The sequence below is a fragment of the Artemia franciscana genome, chromosome 12 (assembly GCF_032884065.1).
Source record: "Artemia franciscana chromosome 12, ASM3288406v1, whole genome shotgun sequence".
NCBI lineage: Eukaryota > Metazoa > Arthropoda > Branchiopoda > Anostraca > Artemiidae > Artemia > Artemia franciscana.
The window spans coordinates 32,711,553-32,732,418 of record NC_088874.1 but is presented as its reverse complement, the minus strand read 5'-3'; the positions used below and the strand labels follow the sequence as shown (position 1 = coordinate 32,732,418).

Below are 20,866 nucleotides of genomic sequence, written 5' to 3'. Positions count from 1 at the left end.
ATTTTCAATTCAAAATTCTTTAACTTTCCAGCATTTTCCCAAGCCTGAAGGAGCAGAGTCACTGACGAGGATAGCACCTGGTGCCAATTTCAGTCGTATTGAGCCCATTCCACCATATCCAGCATTTTTCCCTCCGGGCCGCGAAATGTCCTCTTTCAATTCGGTTTCTCAAAGTGGACCTAATCCGTATCCCACAGCTGCTGTTGTCAAGGTTAGTTTGCATACTTCTTCTTTGGCGAATTGCCAAGGCCATCGAAATCTAAATTTGTTTTTTGTCAAGACGAGAAAGTGCAATTTGACTATGATAATTTTGGTCGAAAATGAGTTATATATGCGTTGTGGTTAAACGCAGTATGAGGAATCGAATAATGCAGTCTATTCTCCTATTTTGTACCGTTACTAAGATAAGAAAAAGAGAAGGCCAGTTTTTGACAGAAGAGGTTTATCTTGTGAAGGTGTAACATGGGGATCCAGCATTCGTTTCCATTTTCGTCAGGGAAAGAAAAGATATGTGCTAACAAATATTAATTTTTTTATATTATTTATAATATATTTTCTATATTTATATTAATTAACATAAATATTAATATTAAGATTCGCTCAGAATAGTTTTGACTACTTATCCATACGCCATAAATTGGAATAATTTTGAATTTGCTCGAAATTCAAATTTAAATTTAATTTATTTAATTTAATTTAAATAAATTTAATTTATACTCCTGAACAGCGCTTAAAAAATTGGTTCAGAAAATGATAGTCCCTTTATCTCCATCTATTGGCCTCATGCTTCAGAGCGAACACACCGACAATTTTTTTGACATTTTTTGGCTCTACTGGAAAGTTACAAAAATGGGCACATGACGCAATTTTAATTATCACAGCCGAATTTCAACCGGGAATACGCACACGCGTCAACATGAATAAACAGTTGTGAATCCTGCACCCCAAAATAACTATTATCTTTAAAACACAATTGGGCGGCATATTAATTTACTGATTCAGGTTGAACTCTTATTCTAAGTACTAAGGCATTTATTTTCTTAAAAAGCCTTCAAAGGTATTTCATAAAAAGATTCGGGGACTTCATAGAGGCTTGCACCTATTTCCGGTCCAAATCTGAATACAAAGAAAATATTTCCAAAATTTAAAAATTGAATGAATTCTTTTTCGTTTTGGAATTGGTAATCAAGGAAAACCGAAAAGACTACATTAATCAGCAAATTCAAAATTCCGGCTACGCATGCAATCTGTTCCCTCTGTCCACTTACTCAGGACTCCAGTCCCAGGCAGAAATGGTCGGTGGCTGGGGGCCCTTTGCTGTTCATCAGGTTTTGCTAATTGTAATCAGAAATTACGATAACAGCAACTGTCTATCATAAAAAAAGAAAAAAAAAATCCAAAGTCTCGTATTTTTTGCTTTCAATTCTGTCGTTAAAACTTGCATTGGCGTTTTTTTGAATGGAAAAATCCTTCAAATAGTTAGCTTTTGAAAATATTCTACTGTAGGTAGGCCTATACCACTGAAGCTAAGATCACGAAAAGATGAACCAGGCATATGCACCGTTTTTTTTTTGCGATGGAGGGAGGGGGCGGAGAGTGCTAATTCTTTAAACACCCCCTTCCACCTCCCTTCCTGCCGCAGGATTATATTTTAAGCTTAGGAGACCACGAGAAATTGCCAGAGTAGACACTAGAGGAGAGGGGGTCTTACTCTGAAGTATTTCTTTGTAGTGTAGAATTACAGCATCTTACGTGCAAAATGGAAACGTTCTGTATATGTAATTATAAGGTACTGGTCCATAGCTGCACGCAGGTATGACCTTTTAGGAGAGGGGGGTTATATTTTGTTGGAGGACGTCAAAACACGAAGAAAGGTGCATTCATAGGCCATAGTTCAGGAAGAAAAAGTTCCTTAAACCATGGCTGATTCTTTTGTTCTATGCTGTTTCCATGCGGGACTGTATTAAATAAACTCTTTCTGTTGAATTACAGATAAAATATTGTGATTGTTTTTTATGTAGGTTTTTAATATTTGATTGTCGAATCTGCAGAAATTGAAAAAAAGACAGTTTCACATATCCTGAAATGACTTTCTGTGGTTCCACTAATCAGCAAATTCAAAAAGCCGACTTCACTGGATGAGATTTTACCCTGCCTTCAATCATATATGAGGAGACTACGCCTTCCTCTCCTTTATTAGTTTCCTCCGAAATAGAAGTTTGACTATTAGAGGAGACCACGCCCATTTCTTAATGGTTATAAAAAAAATTAAATGATAAGAATAGGACAAGAATGGAAAAAGAATAAATGAAAAAGAAAAAGAAAAAATAGAGCGAGTGTCAATAGATTAGAATGAGAAAACAAATAGAATAGATTATTATGTTGAAAAATAAAATAAGACCAGAGGATAATAACAGAATAAGAACCGGAAAAATAAGAATAAAGTGATAAGAATAGGAATAAGAACGGAAAAAGAATAAATGAATAATAAAAAGAAAAAATAGAACGAGGGTCAGTAGAATAGAATATGATATTGAAACATAAAATAAAACCAGAGAATAGTAACAGAATATGAATTGGAAAAATAAGAATAAAATCAAAAGAATAAGACAGGATTAAGAAAAGGGAAAGAAAAAATGAATAAGAAAAATAGAAGGAGGTTCTACTTAAGACTTATCTTCTACATTTCTACATTAGACTATTAAGGATCTTTATTTCCGCTATTCAATAATTACGACAAACCATTACACTAATTAGGTATGAGGGGCTGACTTGTATCGCATATTCATTATATCTAATCTATCTATTTATTTATAGAAGACAGGCAGATGGAATTCTATGCATGTCAAATTGGCATGGGAGATTAGAGTGAGAAAACAAATAGAATAGAATATTACGTTGAAAAGTAAAATATGACTAGAGGATAATAACAGAATAAGAACCGGAAAAATAAGAATAGGAATAAGAACGGAAAAAGAATAAATGAATAATAAAAAGAAAAAAAATAGAACGAGGGTCAATAGATTAGAATGAGAAAACAAATAGAATAGAATATTATGTTGAAACATAAAATAAGACCAGAGAATAATAGCAGAATAAGAATCAGAAAAATAAGAATAAAACGATAAAAATAGGAATAAGAACGGAGAAAGAATAAATGAATAATAGAAAGAAAAAATAGAACGAGGGTCAGTAGAATAGAATAAGAAAATAAATAGAATATGATATTGAAACATAAAATAAAACCAGAGAATAGTAACAGAATATGAATTGGAAAAATAAGAATAAAATCATAAGAATAAGACAGGATTAAGAAAAGAGAAGGAGGCTCTACTTAAGACTGATTTCCTACATTTCTACATTAGACTATTAAGGATTCTTATTTCCGCTATCCAATAATTACGACGAGCCATTACGCTAATTAGGGATGAGGGGCTGACTTGTATTGCATATTCATTATATCTAATCTATCTGTTTATTTATAGAAGACAGGCAGATGGAATTCTATGCATGTCAAATTGGCATGGGAGATCTATCATCATCAGCAGCGTGCTCGAACAGTCGGGGATCCCAAGCGAATTGCCTTTGCTATACATTCTTCACGTAAGCCTTTTATTTCCCCTTTTCTCTTCTTCTCTTTTTCATCTCTTTCTTTTTCTTTTTGTGTTGCGAGAGCAACACTTTGGTTTTGTCGTGTTTTTTTTTTTTCTAGCATCCTGATTTCAGATTATTCCTAGAAAGTGGCAAGGTTCTAACCTCTGCGGTTTTTACGGAACGTGTGGGCCTTAGGCCGGATTGATTAATATAACTTTACATCTTGGAAAGCTTCGTAGAACTCTTGCCTGGGGCAAAAAGGATGGTTTTTGCTTGTGTTTCTACCCATTTCTGTTTGTGATTTTAGCTGAGTTTATCATTTGGTTTTTTGCACTTGGGAATTGCGATAGAGAAATGGTATCAGATGTGCCTCTTAAACTTTAAAAGTTCTCTCATTGCTGAAGAAATTAGAGTTTATCCTTTGCTCCTTTCTAACTAATGATTTTAGAAACTTAAATACTAATTTAAGGCAAGGTGGCAAGGTTCTAATCTCTGTGGTTTTTACAGAAAGTGTGGACCTTAGGCCGGATTGATTAATATAACTTTGCATTTTGGAAAGCTTCGTAGAACTCTTGCCTGGGGCCAAAAAGGTTGGTTTTTGCTTGTGTTTCTACCCATTTCTCTTTGTGATTTTAGCTGAGTTTATCATTTAGTTTTTCGCACTTGGGAATTGCGATAGAGAAATGGTATGAGATGTGCCTCTTAAACTTTAAAAGTTCTCTCATTGCTAAAGAAATTAGAGTTTATCCTTTGCTCCTTTCTAGCTAAGACAGATAGATTTTTTTTCGACGGCAGTCGATAGCTCTTGACGATCTGATCGAAGTATTTGTCATTTTTTGGTAGAAAAATTCCCTCATGAGATATATCAGTTTGTAAGTTTAATGGGGTTGACAACTTCAGTAGTAAGATACACATTGAAACCAAAAATAGGCCGATAACAATTTTGAGACATATAGGGGAGTTTTAAGCAACAGTCGGCTGTTAGCTCATAATCATCTTCGGCAATAAGGGGTTCGCAACTTTTGCTAGTTCGTGTACCTATTATTTGTTTCCGGTGTATTTGATGGTAAAACCAATTTGGTTTCAATAGTAAGACATGTAGGGAACTTGTAAGTAATAATCGGCTTTTAGGCTACAGTCAACTTCAGCGATGAGGGGTTTGCTACTTTTGGGAGTTGATGTACCTAGCATTTATTTTAAGATCCTTGCAGATTATCAACTTCAGCGTTTAATCGAAGCGAGGAAACGAAACCAAATTGTTGCTCTCGCAACACTTTTCTCGGCGAAGCCGAACAAAGGTTGCTGCAACACCTCACGTTGCCCATTCAACGTGGATCTAGTTAAATTCTCTTTTTCTCTTTGAGATATAATGTCTTTAGATTTTCACTGTATGGATTGACGATGTTTTTTAAAGGTTAAATAATCACCGCTAATAGACTAGTTTACTAATGGTATTGAATTTAAAAAAGAAATGAAGATAAGGGATTTTTTTTTTTAGGAAGGGTGGCGTTTACAACTTTACAAAATGCATAAAAAAAACTTTGCATTTTTGTTTATTTGTCTGAGGAAAAATTCGGGAGTAAGGCAAAACCCGGTACCCCCGCCCTTCGATACGTTCCTGGCTACCCGAGTGCTTGTATTTCGATGATTTCACAAAATGACTAAAATCCTTTCTATTATAGCAACAAGTAGCAGTGGATCAAGTGCATCAGCTAAAGCTCCAGTACAGCCAGTGGCACCTACAATGTATTCTGGCTTAACCCCAAAACCACTGGTGGACACTCCGAACCAGTCCTATATGCCACCTCCTACTCAAGCTGCAGGTAACAATCTTAAGCTAATTGCAGAAACACACAAATAATTTTCATCTTTGAAATTATGGGAAAATTAATGCTTCAATTCGCTTGCTGTTTATATGGGAGTTTTCTATGTTGTATTCTTAGTCACTTCGCAGCCTCAGTGTTAGAATAACCAGAGAGGAAAATGGCTATGACACATAGGAAACTTCAGGTTTCAGAGCTGTCGCTCTTTTAAATTTTTTCTTACTAGAAAACTTTTTCCCACTTTTTTGTAATTATGTCTTTTTGTGTTTTTCAGTTTTACTTTTATTTCAATCTTTGGCAACAATATTCTGATTAATTCATGTAGCCTGGATTTTGAAAGATACTTTGTTTATGGTATTATTATTGACAAATGCCTTTTTTGTATTTATATTGAAACAAATTGGAAACAACTTATTTTGCATAGTAATGCCATTTTCTTATGTTTTGTACTAGAAAATAAAAACTACATTGCAATGGAGAGTTTATATAGAAAATTAATTAATGTTAGGTTAGTACATCTCACTTGGCAAACAATTGTAGCTCTAAATTTCATCCTTCTTTTCATTGGCTTAAAACTTCACTTTCTGTAACCATTCAGGTTTAACTTATCGTTCCTTTCTTTTTATTGGCGTAAAGCCGCATATTCTAACCAATCAGGTTGAACTTGTCTTCTTCTTTTTTTTTTATTTACTTAAAGCCTCAAATATTCTAACCAATCAAATTGAATGTAACTTTTTTATTGGCTTAGAAGCTCGATTTTTAGGGTACACACCATATGCTTGTTTTCTCATTTTATATATATACATATCTGTATATATAAGAAACCTAGTATAAAGCAGAGTCTGTCCGCCACCCTGTATACAGGTATAATTCCTATTTTATTTTTTATTTTCAGCTTCTTATGGGATACCTTCTTCCATGTCCAGTCCTTATGCACCGTATAGTTTTTCATCCGTCGGGCCTGCATCTTATAGTTCGTCCCAGCCTGTTAAGTCCACACCAGCTCCATCTCCTAGTATTGACCCATGGACAAGGTATTTACATGAATTTGTTTTAATCTGACAATAGTTGTTTTATCATAGATAGCATATCGCTGCCTAAGTAATGAGTTATGTAGGCACAACGTATTATTTTTCTTTTCAGACCATGGCGCTTTGTGTAAAAGGAGTTGTCGTCAAAACTTCGAAAGGGACTCATTCGATTGGAAATTGAAAGTGCTAGTGGATATTATAATAGTAAGAAGTGGTTGGGGTGCATCCAGTCCTCCTCTCACGCCTATCAGTTCCCCAAACCCATTCAATCAGAATTTTAAGACGGCCATTTTGTTCAGCGTAGTTGAAAGGTCCAGTAGTTATGTCTTTAAGGATGACAACCCCCTACAGCCCTCAGGGCAGAGGTTGTAAGTTATGCAAGATATATAACCCCGGGACCTATAAGATTTTTACGGAAGGATGGTTGTATAAACTTCGGGATGGCTCATTGAATTGGAAATCAGAAGCTCTAGTGACCTTTTTAAGAGTCAAAGCGATCGAAGGGCAACTGGCCCTCCCCCCTCCCTCACGTCCGATTTTCTCCAAACGCATCCGATAGAAAATTTTAGATAACAATTTTTTAAAGATAGTCCATAGATCCCATAACAAAGCTTTTAATGTTGGCACAACCCCCAGAGTCTGGGGGAAAGGGTAGTAAGTTATGCCCCGGGGGATATAAGGTTTTTGCGGAAAAGGTTGTCATGTAAACTTTAAAGGAGCCTCATTTGATTGGTAATATAAAGCTTTAATTCCCTTTTAAGAGCCAAAAGCGTTGGAGGGCAACTAACCCCTCCCCTCTGATACCCTCTTTTTCTTAAATGCTTCCGATTGAAATTGTTAGATTGGTATTTTGTGCACAATAGTTCAAAGAGCACTTAACAAAACGTCCAGGGTGGACACAACCCCCAGGTACAAGAGTTGTAAGCTATTCCCGGCGCATATAAGGTTTATTTGGAACGGTTGGTTGTATAAACTTTGGATATGGCTCATTTGATTGGAAGTCGGAAGTTCTAGTGCCCTTTTCAATAGTCAGAAGTAATTGGAGGGCAACCAGCCCCTCCCCCATAAATCAAAAGGCACTGTGTATATGGTTGCCAATAGGACACCTCAGTAATATACCAAGAACTACTGGGGGTAGTAGGTTGAAACTTTCGGGGCTACTACTATTACTATTTTCGCTGTTACAGTGTAAATAAATCAAAAAGTATAAGTGTATCCAGTTTGTCAAAGAGCATAGATGGAATTCTTTGGGATTGGTGTCAAAGTTTTATTTTTTAGGTCAACTTGAGGAGGTCTGAAGTTAAATTAAACAATACTATTTGTGTCAGGATTAAAATGAAATTATTTAAATTTCATGAAAAAAAACTATGTCAATTAAAAACGAAGAAATTAATTTGAAAATAACTTTCCACAAAACAATTTTTTCAAAGAAAAGTAAAGAGTTCCATCAAAACAAAAGTGAGCAAAAATAAAGTCAAATAATCTTCCGAGTGTAATTACAAATCACCATTATTAAATAAATGAAACCCAAAACGAGCAGAAATTACAATAAATAACCGAGTCAAACTCAAAATAAGCGAAATTGAAATGGGTAAGGCTGACAACCTCCATGCCTGCTCATAACCAGAACATAATTTACACTTAACTGAAAAGAAGACCGTGGCTTTTCAGTTTAATATACATATACTTATATTATTTATTAAAGTCAAAAAATTAAAATACAACTTTCCAGTACAATAAAAAAAAACCATAAATGCTTATTTGGGAACATTAACAATTGCAAGGATTTATCAGACAAGAATTTTGTAATGCTCTAATTAAAGAAAATGTGTGACAGTTTTGAAAAGAGGCTGAAATCTCTCAAACATGACCTTGTGTCAAATAAAAAAAGCATATAACTTAAGTTGCCAAATTTTTTTACTATCACTATTCTTGACCCCCTCCACCCTTAAAGGGATCTAAACCTTGATGAACTAGAAGAAAATTGCTTTTGACGAATATTTTAGGCTTTGATAGTGTCCTTTTTTAGAATTAATATATGCGTAGATCTTAGAGGATTCACAACCTTTCCTAGAATTGGTGGTGCCCGGGGCAAAATTAATCACAGCGCATTCCCGACTCTAAATCAGTAAAACTCGAATAAAAGGGAAAATTTTGATCTAAGTGGACAACCCTCAGCCGCCTCCTCCAGCCACGGTACTTGACGCAGCTGCTCGGCCTGCCCTCCCCCCTCTCTTTTTGAATGGCTTTGAAGGATGCAAGTCTCGGCGGATACAAGATGCTAAAGTTACTCGAAGAGATAGCCAAGAAATAAACATACTATTTGGACTGTTGAACAGATTGTTGTCCTACAGATTTAAAAAACACAGAGGTATAACTATAAAGTATAAGAAATCACCAAAACTTACTATACTTTAACCCAATCCTAAGATTCATCAAAGACCGGAGATCAAATGTGTATAAATATTCCTGTTCCTGGACAAATTAATTGCTTTCTGTATAAACTGATTTACCAAAAAAATGGAGATGAGGTAGGTGAAAGAAGAGGCTGGAGATTTTCAGGAATTGATATTTGAGCTTTTTTTAAACTATGCCTCTATCGCACGGCTGTGACAAATTGCTTCCCATCCCTCTATATGCCTCATGAAGGACTTCTATCTAGTCCTAAAGAGCAAATTTAGACCTATTTCGGAAGTACTGTGCTGCAGTATTTTGACGAAACAAGGCACCTTTGCGCAAAATCCTTTGATAAATGAGTGAACCTCATACGACATGAAAAATATAGTGTCATTAGAGAACTAAATTTACTTAGTAATGATATTAAAGAAAATGGTAATTCCAACCGGTTTAGATCTGATTTACGTGTAGAGTTGCTCGGTAGGTATGCTTTCGAAACAGATTAACTATATTTTCAATGGGTTATTTTTTCTGTTTTTTTTTTTATGTTGTTTTGGGGTTTTATATGTATATTGTAGTGTTTCGTTATTTATTTTATGTTGATTTCGGTAAATGGTCTCATGCTCCATACTCTTTTTCTTTTCTTTTCTTTTTTTATTTTAGCACATCCTCGGAAGCTCTGCTTTTGTTGTGCTATTATGTAAAAAAGTATTATTTTCAGTAAAATTGCTTTACTGCTACTGCTACTATATAGTGTGTAATTTTTTATTTTGGGCCTTCTCGAAGATACAGGCTAACTGGATTTCTAATCGCATGACTACGGTGCACATGTTTTGTGAAATGTCTTCAGTGATATAACTCAAATCTATATTAAAGCTATACTTAGACAACTAATCACACTGGCCTTTTATTCCCATCATTGACTAAGCTAGACAAATCTGATTCTAATGCTTATCGTGCATATAAGTAAAAATACTCCTTACCGTTGCCTCATCCGCCTATTTAGTATGTTGTGTTAAACGTGTGCGTTGTCCTTTTTCTCTGTTACTCCATTCCCCTTTTCCTGTTACTCCGCTCCCTTTTTCCTAACTTCCTTTTTCCCGTTACTCCACTCCCTTTTTCCTGTTACTCCACTCCCTTTTTCCTGTTACTCCGCTCCCTTTTTCCTGTTACTCCACTCCCTTTTTCCTGTTACTCCACTCCCTTTTTCCGTTACTCCACTTGCGTTCCAACTTGAAATTCTCCCTTCTGTAGACAGAAATGCCTTGGGATCTCAGAATCATGCTGGATCTCAGTATTTTTGTTAGTTCTTTGTTTTGAGTAATGATAAAGTGAGTTTCTGCACTTGAGAACTTTTATAGTCATTGACAGTCATTGAACTAGTCATTGACATTATGTCCGGTGAGAACCCTATAAAGGAAGGATTGCTTTATAAATCATTCTGTCATTTTTGTATGATGTTTATTTTCTAATCACTGTGATCGCTTTCTAATTTCTATGAAATCAAATGAAAAGTTGCCTTATAAATCGTTCTTTCATATTTGTATGATGTTTATGTACTTTCTAATCACTAAAGTAACATTATTCTCTTGCTCAGGTTTTACCGCTAAAAGTTGCCGATTGGTGAAAGGCTATAGAAAGTTTTATAGGCATTTTTCGTTGGCTCTGTAACATCTATGACCAAAGATCAACAAGTCCTAAAACCAAATTCTTGTTTTTTATGAATGCGTTTTCAGTAAAGCTTTAATTTAGCATAATCCGACAAAAACAAATCATCAGTTGGTTTATTTGTACTAGTTTTCTAAATATATGTTCCATAAGTTGCGAAAAAATAATTTTTATTCTCTCAAAGTTTCAACTTAGCTCTCCACTCCACTGTTAATTGTTGTTTAATTGAAAATGATTAATTGTTAATTAAACAATTAATTATTAGATCGGAATGGTGAATCAAAGTTCTTTGCAACAGGTCAACTTGATATTTTTTTGTTTAGAATATATGATCAATCTCAAAAAGAGGTTGTCTTAAAATTAATCTAATAGGTCTTCATTCACAGAAGTAGATCCTAGTTTGCATTACAGAGGATAGATAAAAATGGACAGTATTGAGACAAAAAAGAGAACGCACAGATCCAAAGTCATCTTTATTTTTGGGGGGAGGGGGAGTGGGGAGGGAATACGTAAAAGATAGACCAGAACCTAGTAACTAAATATACTAGTAATAGTACCTAATTATATGTAGTCTGTAGATTAACTATACTGTATAGCCCCTATTCAGTGACTTTCACGTTGGGAATAAGATGTGTTTTGTTTCTAGGCAGCACAGGACGCCGCCAGCTAGTATTGGCTCACTATTGCCTGGTGCTCAGGTTCCAAACTGGCCAAGCCGTTCAGATTCAGCTAGCTCATCACATCGAGAAAAGGACCGAGAGAGGCATCGACGTGAAGATCATAAAAAAGGGAGTCACATTCCAAGTCATGTAAACAACGAAAGAAGGCGGAGTCATTCTCGGTCTCCGTTACACACTGAAGACCAACATCGGACTGCAGCTGGACATCGGACAATATCCGACTACAGTGACTACAATCGGAGTGATAGTTTTGATCTGAAAAGTGGCAGAACCAGTATTGATCGTGTGAAAACAAGTGATATAAATGCTTCCAAGTCAGCGGGTGTGAGCAGTGTATATGACCCACGGACGTCTGTTTCAAATATGTCTATGGCTATGCCATCCTTGCCAGGTTTATCTCTACAACCTTCTTTGTATCCCAGGGATATGGGCATGAGTGCACTCGATAGAAATATACTGCATGGTCTAAGCGGAACATTCCCCGGTGTCCCATCGGATCCTAGATTGAGTGCTTTGGGACTAGACCCTCTTCAGCAGGCTTATCTAGCTGACCGGGAGAGGGATGCTTTTATGAAGTTAAATGCCAATAGATATGGACTGGGTTTAGGATATGGCATGGAGCGCTTTCAAAGTCCAGGCCTAGACATTAGGGAGCTTGAAAGGGCCAAGTTAGCTGCTGCACTGGGACTAGGAAGCTCAAGTATTTTTAATACCCAGACACCTGGCTCATATTCGGGCTTAGGGTTGCCCCCAGTGTCAGCCCCTAGCTTGCCTTCATCATCTTACCCTGGGTTTTCACACTACCCTAAACCGCCTAGTGCTACGTCTTTTGGGTATGGGGTATCACCGTCTGGTATACCATCCATGTTAACCCCAGTTAGTCGTTCGTCTGGCTTAGGTCTTGGACTAGGTTCCGGAATGGGACTAAGTCAATCTTCTGTGAATGGACTCTATGCCCCTGGAAATAATACCTTCCTTCCACCATCTCTTAGGGGTCCTATGTTACCACAGACTTTAGGACTCAATACTTACCCAGGTTTACCAGGTATGGGTGTTCGGCCATCTGGGTATGGATTCCCAGGTTTAGATGGGTCTTTAGGTCCAAGACCTCCTTTTTGAATATTCACCTTGCCTACTTAGTAAGTAAATTCGTATATTGATGTTTATTATGCATTTATTTTTTTTCAATTCTACGGAGTATTGACAGAATTAATTGGAAAGACGGATTTTATGCTTTTAGCCAAACTTTAGCTGAGGTTGATCATGTTATGGAAAATTTTGCGTTTTTTTATTGATTGTCGTGTATTTGTGCAATATTGCACATGATATTCGCTAGTTTTATACCTATAATGTATTTTATCTGCAAGGTAACGACTCTGTTGATATTATTGACCACTATTAATTTTTCATGTGATTTTGCTGTAAATTTTTTGCATCGTTGTACCTCAAAACGTTTCTTGCGTGCGTTTTCTTTTTTTTTCTGCGTTTGTAGATCTTTTGTGATAAAAAATGACTTTTTGCCATACGACATTGTGTTCAGTACTGTTTAAGACGATAAGAGCTAATAGACTTTATAGGATAACCAATGAATAAGGAAGTGCCTAGGAAAGGGCGCTGAATAAACCTCTTTATTTGATGATGAAAGTATTCATTTTGGGAAATTTCCTCGAAAACTTCAAAATTACCATAAAATAGAACTGTTATAGCATTTTCTTCAGCAGTGGCCCTACTCTCCCTTCTAGGGCTATAATAAAAGTAAGGTTAAGCTAACATAACCTTGCTAGGTCATGTTTTAAGGATGAAGGCTAAAAATTCTGGCCGTAAAATTTTTTACGGATGAAGGCTAAACATTATGGAAGCACAAAGATTTTGCTTTCACCTGAGGCCAACTCAGGTCGTCAAATGGTTGGAGAAGAGGTCATAAAGAAGAATTTAAAGGTAATTCGAGAGTCATAGGATGGGAAAACAGTGAAACTTTGAATACTTTGGGGTAGAAAAGGAGCAGGATACAGCTGTGTAGGGCTCAGGTGCTGCAGCGATTTGGTAGAATTAGTAATGGTGTGAGCATTCAGGGACGACTTTCTATGTCACGCCTGCCTCCCATGCTTAAATTTTAAGTATTTGAAATTTCAGTTTTAGGGGAAGCATGGAACAAGATCGGGCCTTCTTGCTTTTTTGTCTGGTGATGGATAATTTGAGTAGATGAACAAGTTTGCTCTTTTTTTTCATTAAAATACAAGTTTAAATCATCTTACTTCTAACTAAGGTGAAAAATTCGAACATGCATATCAGATGCAAGTCAATTTACAAAAATATAATTTGACCAATTACACCTCTGAAAGTGCGCAAAATTTTAATTGTTAAATAACAAGGAATTGTTAAATAAAAGTATGCCTCAAGCCCAATCCCCACATGTGGATAGCAATTGATGTCTAGTCCAAAGAGTATGGGTAACTTACAAGTTACCCATACTCCTTGGTCTACTCTCCATCATTTTCCACCAATCATATTTATTTTTTCTTTGTAAATATTCCTTATTCGTCAAAAGCGGTGATGCCTAACTAAGTACGCATAAATGCAGGGTTTAGAGGGACTACATTGTCACTTGAATTTTACTTATAAAAGAACTAAAAGACTTCGTTTTCAAAAGGGAAACAATGTAAGGAAAACAATCATGTAAGTGGTACCATTTACAGTTCATGGTTTAATTAAGTTGGATTGATAAATATAATCATAATTTTTTACTTACAGTCTAACTATGGTACAAACATATTTCTTACTTGATAGTTAACATATTTATACAATAATAGGGAATCCAATCTTTCCTTGGTATCCATATTACCTACAATTCTAATTTTTGATCGCATGGTATTGTTGTTTATCTTAATTCAAATGTGTTATTCCAAATGAGGGGATACTAAAGGCTACTTCCCCTCTCATATTTAGGGGATGTACCTCTCACGAAAAGCTGGCGTTCACAAAGTGGGTGTAGACTGTAAGAAAAACAATGAATATCCACAATTCAAATGTGGTTGGTGAATAAGTTTCAGGGCAGATAAGAGGACATTGCTCGCGAAATGGCAAGTGAACTCAGATTAGCTCTCCACCTGACCAGTAAAAAGCTTCTAGATGATCAATCGTCAAATAGAAGAATTGGCTAGACTTGGAAAGTCCATCCGATAGAGGAAAAATTTCCTGGCGAGTGAGTTTGAGCGCCAAATTCAAATTATCACACTCATTGTATTGTATCAGATTAACGACGCTTCTTGACTACTAAGGTCCCTGCGTCGGCCCTGCAGTGCATTTCTGCAGCATGATTCGATCTCTGGGTCCCGCATTACCAAGCTAAGGTCCAACTCACTGCGCCACTACAGGACTATCACACTCATGTTTCTCTTTGTAGCTTTTATTTCGTAAATCACTCGCTTCATCAAACAATTTGAGTATTTTGAAAATCTTGCAAGAACATAACTGAGACCTCATAGCTAATGCCAGTTTAGGCCTATCAAAACAAGTCTACTAGGATAATGGAAATCCGTCAAGTAACTTGCTTTTATAGTCAATATTTGCCATAGTTTTTGCTAGTCATAGACTGGCAGAGCTTCTTAAAGCAATGGATAAAACACAGTGGAAAGTTCCTACATTAAACTAAAGACGAATGACCACACTTTCTTTCATAATGAACAGATGCTTCAAGCTTTGGTCTTAATAATTCTGGTTTAGAAAATTGGCTTCAAATTTTTTCTCTAAAGGTCAAAGGTGCCACCTGGTCGCTTTTACTGAGGACTTCCTTTTTTGGAGTGGGATAGCAGTGAAGGAATTTTTTCTTCATTCCACGCAACAACATTATTGTCTTCGCTCATTTTCAAGAAAAGTAAATAAACTGACTATGATTTCATAGAATAGTTTTTTTTTTATCAATTATTAAAAGCTGAAAAATTCGGCCTTACCTTTTTGCCTAATCAGTAATCTTTCAAGAGCTGCTACAAGTATATGATATAGGTTTGTTTATCAAAAATGCGTTCAAGATACACCATTTTGAAAATTTTGAGGGATTGATAGCATCATTATGGTACAAATCAGGAATAAACTCAATACTTTCCTGATTCAGTGCAAAAGTGAGTGAAATTGTGATTTGGATGAAAGCAAGTCGGAAAAAATCGCGGCCTTTAACTTGACCCGATTCTTTCTGTTAACTTTTCAGTAAAAGATTAAGCATCTTGCACCTTTCTTAGAAATAAATTAGATGGTAAACTTCAATCTCATTGCTGAAGGCACAAAAGGCCTGCGGCCCCTTCGCCAACCCTTACAGTTTTTAAAGGGTAGACCTGTTTTGCATTTCTTCCAAAAGAAAAGGCTAAGGTATTCTTCCGGTATTAGTAAAGCTTGTATGAATATGAAGAAGGTATAGGCGACAATCTAAAATGTATATTCTGCTCACAAAGAAAAGGCACAACAGGGTTACTCAATTTTTTTATTTTTGCTTGGGAGGGGGAGGATGCTTAAATTAGCCTCTTGCTTCATGTGACTAATTCGTAGGTTTAAATTTAAATTGCGATTTTGTTGACATAATAAGAGTTATCCATGCTGCTTTTCTCCTATTTATGACATATCAGGTTTCATTGGGAATTTTAAATGCTGTAGAAATATCAGAAAAACTAAGTATTTTTTAAGGTTATTGTACATTTTTTGTGATAACAGATAGCATTAAGTCTTGATTTTGAGCGAAGCCACTATTTTCTGCATAACTTAGCCTCTGAGACAAATCCAAGTTATATTCTACTTCAGCAACCGGAATAGACAAGATAGATAGAGATATATTCTATAGTTATATTCTACTTCAGCAACCACATGTAGATAAAATAGATATAGATATAGTTATATTCTACTTCAGCAACCCGAATAGATAAGATAGATATAGTTATATTCTGCTTCAGCAACCTGAATAGACAAGATAGATATAGTTATATTCTATAGTTATTCTGTAGTTATATTCTACTTCAGCAACCCCATATAGATAAAATAGACATAGATCTAGTTATATTCTACGTCAGCAACCACATATAGATAAGATAGATATAGATAAGAGACAAATTCAAGTTATATTCTACTTCAGCAACCACATTTTTTAGATTATTTTTTAGAGCCAAAGTCATTTGAGATATGAATACCAGATAACAACAAGGTTTTAGTTCCTGTCAAATTGCACTCATATAAAAAAAACAGAAAGTATTTTAAATTTCTATAAGGTTTGTTGCCTTTTCTATACAAAGATGACGTGAGGTTTGATAACTGCTTACAACATGAATACAAGTAAGGTACTATTGAGCATTTTTATTCCCCAAGATAGAAAATTGAATAAGATAGAACGAGATAGAAAATTGGTGAAACTTGAATTAATCAGATCAGCAGAGAAAACCATCTCCCTAGGTTGTTTTTTTAATGAGTTAAAAAAAAAAAATGTCAAATAGAATCTTGAAAATTTCAAGATAGAAAATTTTATTTCCCAAGATAGGGGAACAAGATAGAAAATTGGTGTTTTCGTTTAAAATCAATTGAAGTGTTTCGATTACAGTACATTCCATCTATTTGCAAAAAGCTCAGTTTAACCAACTTACACTTAAGCCGAGGTCTGGGAGGGGGAGTTGCCCCCTGTCCTAGCAAAATAAGTCCCTGAATAATTGTGATAGGTCCACTGAAAGACTAAAAAAAGCATAAAAAATTTATAAAGAATAAATACAGTACAAAGAAACCAAGCGTCACTGTGTCCTTGGTACTTGGCATGGGGCTAGCTTACATATACATATATATATATATATATATATATATATATATATATATATATATATATATATATATATATATATATATATATATATATTCCAACCCCATCTACCTCATAAATATTCAGGAAGGGGGTTCATATACTTTCTTCTACAAGAATAGTTTTCATGGACAGTAGAAAATAGAATAATTAAGAATATCTACCGAAACTAATTGAAAAAACACAAAATATTTTAATCATGTTTTATTGGCCCAGACACAAAATCCCCTGTTTCTACACATTAAAAGTTTAAATACAGGACTAAAAATCCAGGATTTATAACAAAAATATCTTGGTCCATGTGAGTGTTATCCGATGCCATTATAATATTCAAATCAAAATTGAACTTCGGACTGCGTACATAACGATACCGACAGCGATAGGCTGTTAATCGATCCTGGTTTGCCCTTCGAGCTTTTTTGGAACGTAGGCCAGGAGGCCATCGACTTTCGTATGAGTTCTGAATCAAAGTGTTAACCATCTCCAAAGGACATCCAGACTTGGAAAGACACTCTCTGGCTACCTGAAAAAAAGACACTTGGTTATGACACTGAGACCATAATAAAATAAATAAATAATAATAAAAAAATAAATAAAATAATAAAAATATATAAATAATATAAAATAGAAAAATAATAAAAAATAAAAAAAGAACATAATAAATAAATAAAATTAATAAAATAAAACTCTCTTGAAGCAAGTCCTGAACGTTATTCTCGCAGAGTTGGCTGTAAAATCGCATATAAGAGAGGCCGTTGAAGGTGAAAATAAACATGGATAAGGGAAGATTCAAACCCACGTTCAGAAATTTGTATATTTCATTAAAGGCAAATTGAAAAACGAAAGATAAAAAAGTAATAGAATTCAAAGCAATTTCTTTTTTTTCCTTTAGACTTTCATGAGACTGAACCCTTTCCCGCATCTCACATAAAAACAATGGCGAAAATAATCACACATAAACTCCCGCAGGTGTTAGAAGAAAAATTTATCTTGCCAATTCTAAAAGCCTTTATTTACTTCTTCCTAAGGAACGCAAATTAAACGTCTCTAAATAACATAAAGAAGAGATACACCTTATTTTTAAAAAGTTTTTAATGATATTAGTTTGTTGTTGAGGAAAACAATATACTCTCTTTTAATCATCTTAATTCAAGCTAATATCTACACTTCAATGCAATTGGAAAATTTGAATTTGCACAATATATATGACTGCTGCATTCAGCTATTCAATATTAGTTCTTCGGAATGATTAAATAAAAAAAAAGTTTTTTAACTGAAAGTATGGAGCGACATTAAAACTCAAAACGAATGGAAATTACTAAGCATATGAAAGGGGCTGTTCCCACCTGAGCGCCCTGCTCTTTACGCTAAAGTTTGACTCTTTCTCTCAACTTTACTTTTTAAAACAGTAGTAAGGGGCGACATTAAAACTTAAAACGAACAGAAATTACTCCGTATATGAAAGGGGCTGTTCCACCGCCACCCCCCCCCCAGCGCCCTGCTCTTTATGTTAAAGTTTGACCATTTCTCTCAACTTTACTTCTTACAACAGTAAAAAACTTTAGCGTAAAGAGCAGGGCGCTGAGGAGGGAATAGCCCCTTTCACATACGGAGTAACTTCTGTTCGCTTTAAGTTTTATTATCGCTCCTTACTTTCAGTTAAAAAAAACTTGTTTTTTTTATATTTAATTTCTGAACATTTTTGATTTAATACATGTTTTAATTTTGGCTCTCCGCACTTGAATAATTAAATCGAAATTTGCATATTAATTTTTATTTGGCTAAATGACTTTCTCATAGTTTTGATCGGACGATTTTGAGAAAAAAAAGCGGGGAAGGAGGCCAAGTCGCCCTCCAATTTTTGGTTACTTAAAAAGGCAACTAAAAATTTTAATTTTTACGGACGTTTTTGTTAGTAAAAAATATACGTAACTTACGAATGAACTTACGTAACGAACTTCTATATTCGTATGTTTTTATTACATATATGAGGGGGTTTGCCCCCTCGTCAATACGTCGCTCTTTACACTAAAGCTTGAATTTTGTCCCAACTCCTTAAGAATGACCCTGAATCACAAAGGCCGTAGAATAAATAGCTAAAATTACTAAAAATACTTTAGAGTAAAAACCGAGGGATTAGAAAGAAGTGAGCCCTCATATGCGTAATATTTTCTGTTCGGTTTGAGTTTTAATGCTGCTCCTTACTTTCAGTTGAAAAAAAAAACTTTTTCATATTTATTTTTTCGCTGTTGTTTAAATAATTCTAGAAAATCCTGCACCCCCTTTAGGAATTTATCTTCCCCCATAGAAAGATCCTCCCACGCAACACCCCCCCCCCCCCTTCAACCAAAAAAACCCTGAAAACGTCTACACACATCCCAATAACCATTACTATATGTAAATACTGGTCAAAGTTAGTAACTTGCAGCCCCTCCCACATGGACTGTGGGGGAGTAAGTCGTCCCCACAGACATAGCTAATAGGTTTTTCGACTATGCTGAATGAAACGGCTATCTTGAAATTTTGATCCGGTGTCTTTGGGAAAAAATGAGCGCGGAAGGGGGCCTAGACGCCCTCCAATTTTTTGATCACTTAAAAAGGGCACTAGAGCTTTTAATTTTAATTAGAATGAACCCTCTCACGACGTTTTACGACCACTCGGTCGATATGATTACCCCTGTGAAAAAAAAACAACAAACAAGTAAACACGCATCCATGATCTGTCTTCTGGCAAAAAATACAATATTCAACATTTTTGTAGATAGGAGCTTGAAACTTCCATAGTATGGTTCTTTGATACGCTGAAACTGATGGTGTGATTCTCGTTAAGATTTTATGATTTTTAGGGGGTGTTTCCCCCTATTATCTAATATAAGGCAAATTTCCTCACAAACTTAATGGAACTTATATATTTAAAATCAGCATGAAAATGCGATTCTTTTGATGTAACTATTGGTATCAAAATCCCGTTTTTTAGAGTTTTGGTTACTATTGAGCCGGAACGCTGCCAATAATTGCGTTTATTGGCATGAATTGAATGAACACGCGTGTTTTGCATGTGGGATTTCTGAAGAACCGGTTGAAAATTTATAAACATGGCTGAAATATTTAATAAATAAAATTACCTCTAACATCAAATGAACAGGTCTTGAAATAAGTCTCCAATTTGAATTCAGACAAAAGTTTGAATTCACGTTAACTATCTCAAAGTTGGTTAACCATCTACTATCTGTGAATACTGTACACTGAAAACATAAAAATGCAATTAGCTGCTTATTCTTTTTATTCTTTATATCTTTTTATATTCTTTACATATATATGTATATACACATATACATATGTATATGCTAAACTTTTGTTATAGCTACATTTCTCATTCTGGAGAGCTACATTTGAACAGCCTCGCCTTCTCAATTTGCATTCTCCAACTGAATGTTTCTTTATGTGTGTCTTTTTATACATATATAAAAGCAAACTTTTATGTATATATTTGATCAATCTAGTATTTATACGTGCCACAAAAAAACAACTATAAAGGCAGTTTGCAATTTAGTTCGAGGAAGGCCTACAACTACACGTAGCTTTCTTATGGTTGTTAACTCTTAACAATATTTTGATTTTTATTCAATTACTAGGTAGAAGCAAAAGAACGCTGCTTTTAACCCAACAGTTATAATAGTTACAACATGTGCTAAAAAATTAAAGTACAATAAGTATAAAAAGTATATTAAAGTACAATAAAGTATAATTTACTATCTATATTCAAATTTAAATTCATTTTATTTAAAAAACATTCGACGGACAGAGCCGATTATTAGTTTTTATTGTCATACACACACAAAAATTATA

General features: G+C 35.0%; 2 protein-coding genes across 6 annotated transcripts in view; one reads left to right on the top strand and one right to left on the bottom strand.

The window, feature by feature from the left end:
* LOC136034008 (uncharacterized) overlaps window positions 1-12,721 on the top strand; it is a 71,875-nt gene extending 59,154 nt beyond the window's left edge. For all 4 annotated transcript variants that reach the window (XM_065715056.1, XM_065715053.1, XM_065715055.1 and 1 more), the window contains exons 10-14: window positions 32-211; window positions 3,486-3,603; window positions 5,277-5,417; window positions 6,313-6,451; window positions 11,160-12,721. In XM_065715056.1, the coding sequence (XP_065571128.1) occupies window positions 32-211; window positions 3,486-3,603; window positions 5,277-5,417; window positions 6,313-6,451; window positions 11,160-12,312 (1,731 nt within the window). In that variant the 3' untranslated portion in view covers window positions 12,313-12,721. The remainder of the gene's footprint in view (window positions 1-31; window positions 212-3,485; window positions 3,604-5,276; window positions 5,418-6,312; window positions 6,452-11,159) is intronic.
* Window positions 12,722-17,206: 4,485 nt separating this feature from the next.
* Window positions 17,207-20,866, bottom strand: part of LOC136034007 (E3 ubiquitin-protein ligase NRDP1-like) — a 28,810-nt gene continuing 25,150 nt past the window's right edge. For both annotated transcript variants that reach the window (XM_065715051.1, XM_065715052.1), the window contains exons 4-5: window positions 20,143-20,262; window positions 17,207-17,540 (exon numbers count right to left, since the gene is read on the bottom strand). In XM_065715051.1, coding sequence (XP_065571123.1) covers window positions 17,259-17,540; window positions 20,143-20,262 — 402 coding nt within the window. In that variant the 3' untranslated portion in view covers window positions 17,207-17,258. The remainder of the gene's footprint in view (window positions 17,541-20,142; window positions 20,263-20,866) is intronic.